The sequence below is a fragment of the Lepisosteus oculatus genome, chromosome 4 (assembly GCF_040954835.1).
Source record: "Lepisosteus oculatus isolate fLepOcu1 chromosome 4, fLepOcu1.hap2, whole genome shotgun sequence".
Lineage (NCBI taxonomy): Eukaryota > Metazoa > Chordata > Actinopteri > Semionotiformes > Lepisosteidae > Lepisosteus > Lepisosteus oculatus.
In genome coordinates, this window is record NC_090699.1 from 30,625,011 (window position 1) to 30,637,438 (window position 12,428).

General features: G+C 37.2%; 1 protein-coding gene and 1 long non-coding RNA gene across 3 annotated transcripts in view; one reads left to right on the plus strand and one right to left on the minus strand.

Moving 5' to 3' along the window:
* The window catches only part of hpse2 (heparanase 2), a 100,781-nt gene that overhangs the window by 58,563 nt on the left and 29,790 nt on the right, over positions 1-12,428 (plus strand). For both annotated transcript variants that reach the window (XM_015346524.2, XM_006630435.3), the window contains 3 exons: positions 158-331; positions 1,365-1,536; positions 7,374-7,421. In XM_015346524.2, coding sequence (XP_015202010.1) covers positions 158-331; positions 1,365-1,536; positions 7,374-7,421 — 394 coding nt within the window. The remainder of the gene's footprint in view (positions 1-157; positions 332-1,364; positions 1,537-7,373; positions 7,422-12,428) is intronic.
* Positions 3,466-6,582, minus strand: LOC107077317 (uncharacterized). The gene is made up of 3 exons (XR_001478367.2): positions 6,525-6,582; positions 5,330-5,410; positions 3,466-4,344 (listed from the first exon to the last, which is right to left on the minus strand). It is a non-coding gene; the product is annotated as an uncharacterized lncRNA (long non-coding RNA).

The following is a 12,428-nucleotide window of genomic DNA, read 5'->3' on the forward strand; positions in this document are numbered from 1 at the left end:
TCATGTATGCCTGAAATTAGATAGTGGGCAAGTGGGGTGGTCACCAGAAGCAAAGGCTTAGGTAGAGGTTACCCAGACCCACATCTTGATCAGTTTTAGACAACAAGATCACAACAGTAAAGAAACAAAGTTACAACTGCAACTCGCTTTCTCCCAGCCAGGTCTTTAGACAAACTCTACAACTTTGCCGACTGTGCTGGACTTCACCTGATTTTTGGGCTGAACGCCTTGCACCGGAACTCTGATAACTCCTGGAATGGATCCAGTGCTCTTACTTTACTCAAATACAGTGCTGGGAAGAAATACAACATCTCCTGGGAGCTTGGCAATGGTAAGTCTGATCACCCTAAAGGGCAAGGGAAGAGGTCATAACTGTATTTCAAGATTAGGACATGTTTTGCTATACTGTACACATTAAACACAGTCATAATTCAAGCATTTTGAAAGCGTACAAATATTTGTATTTCTGCTGTTTTATAAAGATAATTGCATTGCACTGCATACTGAATGTTGGGGCTGTGAAGACCATAGCAAACCAGCAGCAATAACCCAAATGAAAATATACGTGTTGTTTTTGGTCATTTCAAACAAGGGTTTCCACATATCCAGTTTTCACTCACATGGAAAAAAGTAATTTCCTCAAGGGCTGTGCAGGGTTTTAAAGTGCACAAGAAGTCATTAAAAAACTCTAAATTAATTGATTTATTTCCACTCTGTCATAAGTTTATTGTATATAAAATTTGGAATGCTCTACACTTGTACCTAATAGAGCTTCTGTACCAACTCTTTTGATGGTTTTGGAACTAAAAATGTCAACATCCATGTGACAAAAGAGGCTGTTTGTTTCAATACAAGGCTTCCTTACCCTCATTTTGAATGTCTTAGCTCATACATTTTCACAGTTCATATGACAATAATACAATCAAAAGAAAGCAATTTCTAAACATACAGTATAGCTTAAAGCTGAGGCCTTAATGGAGTTTGAGAGAGAAGGCAGATTTCAACACAAATCAGCAGTTTGTTTAACAGTGGCTTCTTTAACAGTCCTTATCAAACCATCCCTCATAGCCCCAGGTCCAGCTTCCTGTTAAGAAAACAGGGGCTGATCTTAGTAACACGTACAGTATATCAGTTTCTACACTTAATTTAACTGAGAGACTAGTGAAGTTTTTAAGGTAGGGGCACGGGTTAATTAATTTTAGGTAGCGAGACAGGATTTTATCACTTCAGACTGTAATCAGTGCACAATTGTTTTTTTGTTGTCAAGTTTGTATGGTATAGGACAGGTTCCTTACTCACTGAAGACCTTTTTTTCCAGATATAGGGGGTATAAAGTGATAGAAACGCTGCTCTTCTCCTTGCAGAGCCCAACAGTTACCGTTCCATGGTTTCACACACTCTGAACAGCAGCCAGCTTGCACAAGATTACTCCCACCTGCGGACTCTGCTGCAGTCTGTGCGGTATTACAGCCGTGCCAGTCTCTATGGGCCCAATATTGGACGGCCTCGTAAAAACGCCATTCTGCTACTGGATGGGTGAGTCTCCTCTGAGGATGGCTGTAAAAGAAGGCTTTTGCATGTGTGTGGTATTTCGTCTAGAATATACAAAACATTAGTGAGAACAGATTCAAGAAGATTAGATTCACACCAACACGCTCACACCAGGACCAGTTTCCCAAAAGCCAATTACCCTACCAGTATGTTTTGGACTTCTAAAAATTGAAAAATAAAATACCTCCAGGTATTTTAAAATATCTCATATCTTAAAATATGAGGACCTATTACACAAAACACAAAAAATATTTATAGTTTATGCACATTTTGGAGTGAGTTTCAAATTCCAAAACACTGCCTCTAATGTTCACCACCAAATTGCTAACATTGAACCCTTCTAGCACTCTCAGATGTAGACACAGATCTCTACATGGGAAAATAAGAAACAAACAACTCCTTTCCCCAAATTTAAGTTCACTCGCTTTAGTACTGAATACCTGATTTTTTTTTAGGTTTTGCTTTGTGATCGAGGAATCCTAGTGGTGAAGATTGTTTGCAGTTCTGGAAATCTCTCACACTGTCTTTTCTTCTGTTTCTCTCTGCTATTCTTGTGTTATAAGTACAGTGTTGGTCACATGATCTTCACTGGTCAGATCCAAGAAATTCAAGACTCATAAAGTGTCCAACATCTGGTGTCTGCACTCATCTGAGGGCTGTTAATCTGACCAGAGTACCCTCTGGTCAGATTATGCAAAGGCTTTGTCAACAGATCATATCCTCTTCTAGCTAGCATTTCAGAAAACACCAGGTGGAAGGGACAAAAAAGTAACAAGCACTATTATTTTTCATCACAGTTACTGTGAAAAGGCATACTACAGATCACATAACATCTTCAACTCAGTTTATCGCAATTTATAGTCAGGCAAAAGCTTTAAAGCATAACATAATAAACCCACTAATGCAGGCTATAGGATATATGGTAATGAGTGCTGTGTGTTTAGAAGCCTGTCTCTGGCAATCCAGGCACTGTCAAGGTCACTGCACAAGCAGTGTATGTGAAAAGACCCCTCAAAGGGAAACAGTACAAGGTAGCTCTTGCTCAGAGCTGCTCGCCAGACATGAGATGTTTATCTCACATCGAAAAGTCTATTAATCCTGGGAGGACTGCACCGCTTAAACACTCTGTCAGCTAAATAAAGTGTCGCTTGATTTATTATGTGGTAGAACAATATTCCACCTGTGTATGCAGAGATGGAGCATTTTTGCAAGTCCATCTCTTTTACCCCTGCCCTTATTGAATGGGGTCGACCAGCAGTTTTGTTTCATTTTGGGGACTCATTCCATTTAGGGCCTGCATGCAGGCTAATCTGACACAAAAGAGAGGGGAAGCTGGATGGTTAAAGTTGTGTACTTGTATGATAACCAAGCAAGTGAAGTTGATGCCGCTGTGGATGGAATGCAGGTCTTGGACACTTACAGGATGGGAAAAGAATGTGACTGAAAAACAAAAAAAGAGACCTCTTTCCTTCCATCACCTCGTAAAGTGCACCCACAACCTCCCCAGCTCTAGCTTTTATAGTTTTCGTGAACCATAGAATAGTAAATCGAAATACTTTACTGGTATTGTAATATGAGATTTTTTAAAGATGTGCCTTGTAACATACACATCAGGGTTTTAAATACTGATAATCCACAACCTGGTAGGCCTTTGGTTTTTGGTAAAGTTTTCAGTGACTTTACATAGGTTTAATTATTTCAATTTCTTTAATTGAAACAGATTGAAAGGCAGTGCTAAATGAGTCAAATGTACCACCCAATGTAAACATGTTACTAAATATGCAAAGCTTTTATTCTGAATATTAGATCTTACACTTTATGTTTATTTTGTTAAACCATTCATTAAATCATCAGAAAACTTGATTTGAGATTGTTTAATGTTTTAGTTAGCATTGAAACAAAGTTCGAGCCCATCTAAATATACAGTATAGTATATACTGTATACAGTATACTTTCATAATCTGCTTTCATAATTTAAAAAGCAGTGGGAATACAGCATTAGTCTTCATTAGTCTTCACGGAGTGTACAACATCGTGAAACAGCCACTGAACTTGTCTCCAGTTTTATCCAGAGGAGCTGAAAAAATATTTTTGAGTCACTGAAACTGCAGCCAAGATAACATGCTAGGAAAAGTTATGCTGGGTGTATATTGGTGTCTCTTTTATATGCTGGAGGAATGGAATCCTCAGTGCCTTCCTTGGCTACAATGGCAGTGACTGGGTGGGGTATTGAACAAAAGGAAAAGGTAGATCTTTCCACTGGTTGGGAGGAGCTGCTTTGGTGCTGTATTGGAGGAATCCCTACTTCTTAAGTAACTGAGTTCACCAGACCAGCCTGCTTACCAGCTACTGCAATTTCTGTATACCAGAAATCATTCTTGTGCCCTTTGAACTCTTACTAATGCTTTAAAATCCATTTCATAATAATGTAATCAAAACTGAATACAGTATTCCAAATAAGATCTTGATAGTGCATTGTAAAGCTTCAGGTTGAACGTCCTGGGAACCCCATATGTGATGTGTTCTTTTTGGTCCAGATTCTGGCATATGAAAAATGTTCTGATTAGGTTAGTTGTCTTAAGCATAAGACCATCATATCAAGGCAATTCACAACAGTTGCTGATGCTCTTGCAGTGACGAGAGAATGCCACATAAACCTGATATTCACTGATCGCGGCCTCTACACAGGGACATGTCCGGGCAACCAAGCACATAAAAGCTGTAGTGCTGAAGAACGGAACTGTAGTATTGATTGGCAGGAGGGCGGACAGGCAGAGGCATTGATAGATGGTTCTAAAGGGAGGCAAAAAGAGCCCAGATCAGTGTTACAGGAAAGGATGAGCTGATCAACAGATGTTGAAGATTTTATGTTCATTAAAGGATTGTTCAGCTCCCATACTGTAAAAGCTGTTACAAGAACGTATTCAAAAGCTCTGTAACACCTTTAAAAGTTTTTTTAAGGAAATGATTTAGTGTCATTGACTAAATTAGGTTAAAGTACTACAATTCAAGGATTCAAGGATAGAAACGTGTGCCTTTTCTCTAAATTTAGGATTTGCTTTACCTTATTATCGTGTACCAAATCTTTACTAACATAAAGCGTATTATCTGTTTTCAATTAACTGATTAGATTAAATATAATATTTTGATAAGAATGTACAGTATGTTGAGGGATTGCTTATGAAAGAGTTATTTGTTTTTAATAGAAGTTAATTAAGTATTATTAGGAAAACATGTTATTGAAATTAGGTTAATAAGGGGACATTTTTATACTGTTATTGTACTTAATAAAAGTTAACAAGTAATAGGTTATTTCGTGCTGAAAAGAGAAGAAAGAAAACACAACATTTTGGCCGCAGAGCCTTCTTCAGGTGTGAGCTTTGAAATCTGCTTCTTTAAGCAAATTGAATTAGCCCTGAGATTTAAGAGTCAGCACTTAACTTCTGCAGCACTGCCAAATGAAAAGAGAGCATTAAACTAAAGTCTCCTGTAATTAATGGGCATGCTTGGAGAAGGTGAGAAAAGCATTGATGCTTTAAGTACTGTAGATATCCCTTCCTTTGCTTGCAGGGAAAAGGTGGAGCACTATTGACTCTGTGTGTCCATCACCTGTGGAGAAATGTCTTCATTATGCTTAGCTGCTAGCTTAGTCTGTGTGCATGTGCCGAAATGCTACAGGTGTGAGCTGGAGGATGTACCTGTAGCTAACCTGAATCTGAGTTGTTGTCCATTCAAGCCCCCTCATTAATCACAGGTGCACTCTGTAATTAGTAATTACCTGTGTAGGGCCCTTATCTGGGTTCTTATCTCTTGCCGGGGCAAACCTCTGACAGGAAGAATTCCGCTTCAGCCTGGAAACCTGGGATAGCAGAGAGGCCAGCAAAGGGATTTAGCTCCAAACACAAAAAACCTGGAGAGCTCATGAGAAAACTAGAACACTCATTTGATGTACTGTACATGGCAACAAATAAGCTTCTTACAGATACAGACACTTTCAGTTTTCCCCATTTTTAATCATGTTCAACTCCCATTATTTTGCGTCCCAAATTAAGATCATTTCCTTTGGTATCATCGCAAATCTTTTTACATTTTGTCTCATTTGCAAATAATAATCAAATAAACACAGTATTTGTGGGGTAATAACAATTCCCAGTGGGCTATTTTGGTTTACAAAGTAAATCTTCCACCTACTCACAAAATTCTGGCTTTTATAAGCTCATTTATGTTTTTTTCCTAAATAATTTATGATTTATGAGCCACAAGTTCCTGCTATTGACAATTATATCATAGAGTACAAGGTTTAATAATACATACAGGCAATTTTAAATAACATAGCTTTAGGTTTCTTAAAATATCTGTATTTTCTTTGTTGCACAAATTGAAGTTCTTTCTTTCTAGAACACTTTCAAGAGACAGAATGACACCTGTTTCAGTGGCAAATTTTATACAAGCACCGGAGAATGCTTGACTGTTGGTATATATTGTATCTAGTAATTGCCAATGACCCTTGACCGTATATTTCTGAGGCCAGTTCAAGGAAGTCAATAATTAGGAATTGATGCTCCTTCTGTAGCAAATGAACATTCATAAATCTGTCACATACTCATGAGGGTTTCCTCTCACAGACATGTCCAGGCAAATAGAAAAGATCAAACCTATATGTTAGTGTAGTGTTAACTACACTATTGATATTAAAAGTGAACAGTCAGCAGTTGGAACTGAAGCAAATAGGCCATGAACATTTCCTTAAAAGAAATCTGTAACAGCGAATTTGTTGCACTAAAAAGCTAGGGGTATAATTATAAAAACTTGTTGCATATCTTAAATAATTGATACATACTTTCAAGTAACATCTGCCCAAACTGTAGCTATGAATAAAATCTGCAATATCAATTTTTTCTACATAAACTGCTACATGCAGATCTTAAAATTAGCTATTGCCTCGGTTGAAGAAGCCAACAGAAATTACTCACCCTCATCTCCCTCTACTTTCTTCTTATGGAAGGCTGTGGTTGTCTGTATAGAACCTAGCTTGACTGATGACCACAAGTGTTTTGATATGGATCTTCATCATATTCTGACGCCACCCCTTGCTGCTACCAGTCTCAGATCAGATGGTAATGATTAATAGCAGAGGATATGGGCTCTGAACTCCAGCATCAGCACAAATAGCGAAACAAAGAAGGAGAGAGAGAGAAAGTGCCATCAGGCATCAAGCTTGTTAAGAATGGTTGTTTCCTCCATAGAGGAAACAGACACTTCACCAGATGTCCACAAATATTTAGGTACAACCTGCATCCAGCAGTGTCTGCTTAAAAATATTGAGGTCTTCTGTCAGTGACTCTTGCTGAAACACTTTCTTACCAAATAAGGATCTTTCTGCTTTGACTGTGATTCCCAATCCATGCTCAAACACTCACCGGAGTTTACACAGAAGAAAAGATAGCTGTCTCTGTGGAAGACATGGGGTTATAAACATAAAGATCATAAGATGTTTTTTTTTATGTCTGACTTGGGCTTCACACTAGGTGCCTTAGGAACCTGTAGGTTTGTATTCATGCCCTAGACAAAATACAGCTTCTGTGGATGATTAACAATATTGCACAACATTATATATTGAATCAGCATGTCTTCAGTTTGCATAATTCAAGAATAAATAACAAATGTCTTGAAAATAACTTTTTGGTTCAATGTCTAGGTTGCATGTTGTTAAGGTTATATGTAATAAACTTCAAATGATTTTTCAAATTGTATCCAAACTAAATTTTCAATACACAGTGTGTTTTTATTATAATTGTTTATTTTTATGTTATAATTCACAGGTTTATGAAGAATGCAGGATCTGCAGTAGACGCAGTTACATGGCAACAGTAGGTATTCTGTCTTTATATTTTTACCGTTTTCATACACAAAAGCAATTACAGTATATACAAGAAAATTATAAAAGTGTAAAGGGGCCTCTGATGTGAAAGTGTTTTCACTCTGATTTATTTCCCTGTGAAGTGCTTTTAAGCATTTCCTTTTTGATTTATAAACACTAATATAGTGTTTCTTGTCATATGAGCATAGATCTGAGATTTTCTAAATGGATTTAGCTGAGTCTAAGCCTTTCACAAAGCTTAAGAGAAGATATATCTCACAAAATGGTCCTCAGAGGTTCTCCTAAAAACATCAATAGCTTGTTTTTTAAAAAGTTTTGTTTAACCTGTGAAATCAGGCATTGAGATATTTACTGTAGTTCTTGAAGGTGTTGTCTGTGCTAAAGATGCCTGCACTGTTGTGCTGTTCAGATCTTTAAAAAATCCTCCAAACCACAGCTTATTTATTTTAATTCTCACAGAATAATGCTATTCACTAAACCCAACACACACACCTTGTTTCACTGTACAGCTGTGACCAACCATTCCACAACAGCTGTTTAAAACAATTTGGCAAAGAATCACTAAAAATCAATGAAAACAATTATTTAAAACACACCTGGCACCCATTTTATTGTTTAGTTTTCTCAACAGGAATATGAGTGTTAGGCCTTCTCTTCTCATTATAATGTGGTCTTCCATGTGTATCTCTGTCTGTGAAGGTCTATCAAAGTGATGCTTAAAGTGACCAAAAATGGAAATCTTCTATTTTTAAAGTTAGTCTTTTAAAGCATATTCAGATGGATCCCAGCTCTCAAAAAGCCACAACCTATATAAAAAAGTCTTAATCCTATGTACAGATTTGGTATAGTGTGCCCCTATGTATCATATGCAAATCTGACATGATAAATGCACAGTATTCTGCGTGCCCCGTGTTTAAATGAGCTCATAATTGCAAACACCTGTCTCCAAATATAACATTTAGATGCTCTTCTCAGGCTGCTGTAAGCATTTGACTGCTGTGCATAGCTGTCTGGGCCTCTAATTGGGGGTCTTTTCCTTTAATCTCATTACATTACATTTATTGGAAATGCAGTAAAATACGCAGTCGATTATAATGTGCCAAGAACTAAAGACCATAGCAAAAACAGCTGTTTCAGGAAATGGCTTCAGTCTGCCCCAAAACACTGTCTCTTCCAGACATGTAAGATTGTCTAAATATGCACTTCTTTCAGCTCTGCGTTGTTAAATGTTTGCCAGTCGATAATACGGACTGCCTGTTTTTGTGGTTTATCATACATGCTTTGCATTTATAAAACAGCTGCTTGCTGAAGCCAAATAGATGTTAAAACGTACTGAAGCATGTGTACAATAGATAGCAAAAGGAGGGAGGAGGCACTTTCTCAACCCTGAACGAGCAGGCCTCTGGGCAAGGCTATGTCCAGATTTATTTATTTCAATCAGGATTATTACAAGAGGAAGGTGGAGGCAGCCTAGTTGTACACATGCTGTTCAGACCTGGAACTGCTGTTTCTATCTACATTACCTCTGCAGGTTTAAACTACACTTGTTTTTCACTGCCTGCTCCCTCTAGCTCCATCTCAGTTACAGAATCAGTTCAGTGTACCTCATTCAGGAAACTGCCTGTCATTGCCTGTGCTTTCCCTAATTCATGGTTAATCACAGTACACCAGACCTCCTTTACTGATGTCAGAATTATGCCTGATTTTTTCTTGAAAACCAGACTGCCTTGCTTTGCATTAAAATGTTTTGATCTTCCTGCAATGTATAAAGCTTCTTTTAGCCACGCAGGGGAATCTCATAGCAATATCATACTGGCTTTATTGTAGAATTGTGTCATTACTGCTTTTTCCTATCATAGAGACCATTGCAAATCTTTGAAAGTACTGCAATGTTAAAATGGTGGTGTCTTTGTTTTAGGAAAGAAGGGTGAAATACAGCAGACTCCACCTTAAGTTCTTTGGCTTTTAAGGAGTGAGGGATATATTTTGAAATGAGAGGTATGCATTATAGCTGTTCACGTGTATGACACATTCCTGGATAGATTAGAGGGTAGTCAAAGTGAGTTGAAGTAACTATTATCTGACTATCCTGTTGCATTTACCTGTGCTCATCAGCTAATCCCCTTTCATCAACTTCTGTCATGTTTGTGTAACTAATGTGCATGAATCCTGCTGCAGGGAGGCTGGAACTATGTTGTTCCTTTAGTGTTAAATCATGTAGGAGGACAGTCAGAGCACAAACAAACCTTCCTTTGTGGCCCTACTCATTCTAGCAATCTTATCTTTACAAAGGAGCCTTGCAGATTAAAGGTCAATTCTTAGAAGATTGAACTTTCACTGCATTTGCACCTCATCGAGTGCACTTCTTCTCAAGGGAATTGTTTCTGTTAATTTGTCTCAGTACAGCTGGGTATCTTCTTACTCTGCTGTTCAGTTGAGCAGGCATCAGACTGATACAGATTCTCTGGCACAGCCCAAGAATGACAGGGTTTTGTCTATGCAGAGCAGCTCAATACATGCTGTACAGTATGAGGGAATTGCAACTGGTTATTCAAGTTTCATTCAGTTTTAACAGGTCATTTAAAGTTACTACCACTAATTTATTTGACTGATGTTTTATCCATTTCTCTTTATCTTACTTTTGCACCCATTTATCCCACTACTTTTTTAACTGGAGCAATTTGAGTGAAGTACCTTTCTCAAGGCTACAACAGAAGCATCCCACCTGGAATTTGAACCCACAACCTTCCAGTTATGCATAGAGAACCTTAACAAATAAAGTTTGCTATCATACAACATGAGGAGATGCAGATTATTTAAAGTGTATCTTCAAAGCTAATAAAATTCTAAGAAGAAAGTTCACAACTACAACACCAAATAAAATTTGTGCAGCCTGCAATGCCCTGCTTTTCATTTTTTTTTCATTTGGTTAAAATGTGGAATGTTCTTGTATAATGTAGACCTAATTACAACTCTCTCTAGGAAACATATAATACGATCTGCTTACAACATTCTTGCTGTTCAGTGCATTTCAGTAAATATAGTACCTGTTCCATTTAAAAGTCATATGGCCGTTTCCCTAAAAAGCTTAACAATGATCAACCATATCATGTGATTTAAAATCGTATGGTTTTGTGTGCCTTTTCACCTTGTGCAGCTTTGAGCTGGATTGTTTATACATGTGGAAATATTTGTCTCCATTAGTCAAGACTGGTTCAGCTGTGTGGTTTCAGCTCTATTCACATCACTGACTCTGACTTCTGATGCAAGCCTCTAGCACAGGTAGAAAACATGATGTTCCTTTCTTTTTACACTTTACAGGAATGACAATGATAATAACAATTGTTATCACAGTTTTGAATACATGTGTACACAGTTCTTTTAGAAATGTTATACTCAGTTAATTTACAATTTTCTCCTCTCAATAAGCTTTCTTTCCTAGCCAATGTCATCCCTGTAAACTGTATAAATTATATGAATGTCAGGGATTTCAAAACAGCCAAATATATCAAATAGATTAAACAAGAGCTAAACTACAGTCTACTAAAGACACAATAATGGACTGTTTTTAAGTCTTTTTGGTAATTTAACTGTTGAACAACATCCACCCATCCTCTAGAATAGTAGATCAGATTTTTGAGTCAATTAAATAGTGTGAGCAGGGCTGTAAGTCTGAGGTTGAATGACCCACATTTATTTAATGCGATTCACTAGTCTTAAAGTGAGCTTCCATATTCTGCACAAGGAAACACAAACTTTAATCAAAATTAATAATTGATATTATAGTTTCTTGGCAAAATATCCATAAACCCTTTAAACTTTTAAATATGTTGAATTTCATTGGGAGATTTAGCAATTTGTCAATTTAAATATGGTTCTTCTAATACTGAAAGTAGAGAGAAAAAATGTCTTTGAACAAACTTGAGTGGAAATTCATTGTACTAGTTTGCATGTTATAAAAAGTCATAACTTGAATAAGACAAGAATTACAGTTAATTTGAGTGCTTTCTGCAAACATTTTTTTATGTTACATTTTAGAATTGTAAAATTGTTTGAAATTGTAAATTGTAATTTCAAACATAAAGTATTTTTGACTGCAGCTTGTGATACAGTACTGATGTTATGGCCAGTCCGAGTAATTTGCTTTCCATATGTCAACCTGGTGTTAATACAAACCTGATGTGAACAATTCTACATTGACAAAAGTTCTGCAGTGCTGACCCTAAACCTAACCCAGAGCAGGTTTCAGCTCCTCTAATAATTTTTCACATTTGTTTTTTTTTTCCTTTATTGTAGCAGGTAAGTCAATTGAGAACAAATTCTTATTGCACTGCAGACCTGGAGACCCATTTGTCCTATTTATAAAGTGAAGTACCTTGCTCGAGGGTTCAACAGCAGCATCCCAGCTGGGATTTGAACCCATGACCCTGCAGTCCGGAACCCCTATACACTGCTCCTTGCTGTTACCTACCTAAATGTACTGACTTTTTACCCATACGATAATTTGCTTTTATATACACCTCAGAGGTGCTGGCAGGGAGCAGCATCTTAGATGACTGAAATGTGATTTTTCACAATAAAGGCTCTTTAAGAGTAATTAGGGAGTATGTACTAAATTGAAGCAGTGTTGAATTTGCCTTTGCAATTTGCAGGACCCCCGCCTTGTTCAGCTCTAAGAGAACAACAGGAGCCCTTGCCTATCTACACTTTTGCCTTTGAAATTTCAAGCTGCAGACTCATTAAACAAATTAATGCAGGGGTTGGCTCCAATTAAAAGGGGGTGTCACATAGAGAGAAAACAAAACTCAAACCATATGGTAACATATTTTACCTCCACCTTAAATACAATTCAAGACCTCATGCTTCTAGACTTTACCTAGACATAAGAGACATACAGTACATATAAGTTCAAAGTAGTGTATGACTAGATCCCTTTCAATGTGGGTACTGATCTTTTATTTAGCAACTAATGTAATAAATTCTACAGCTCAATAGG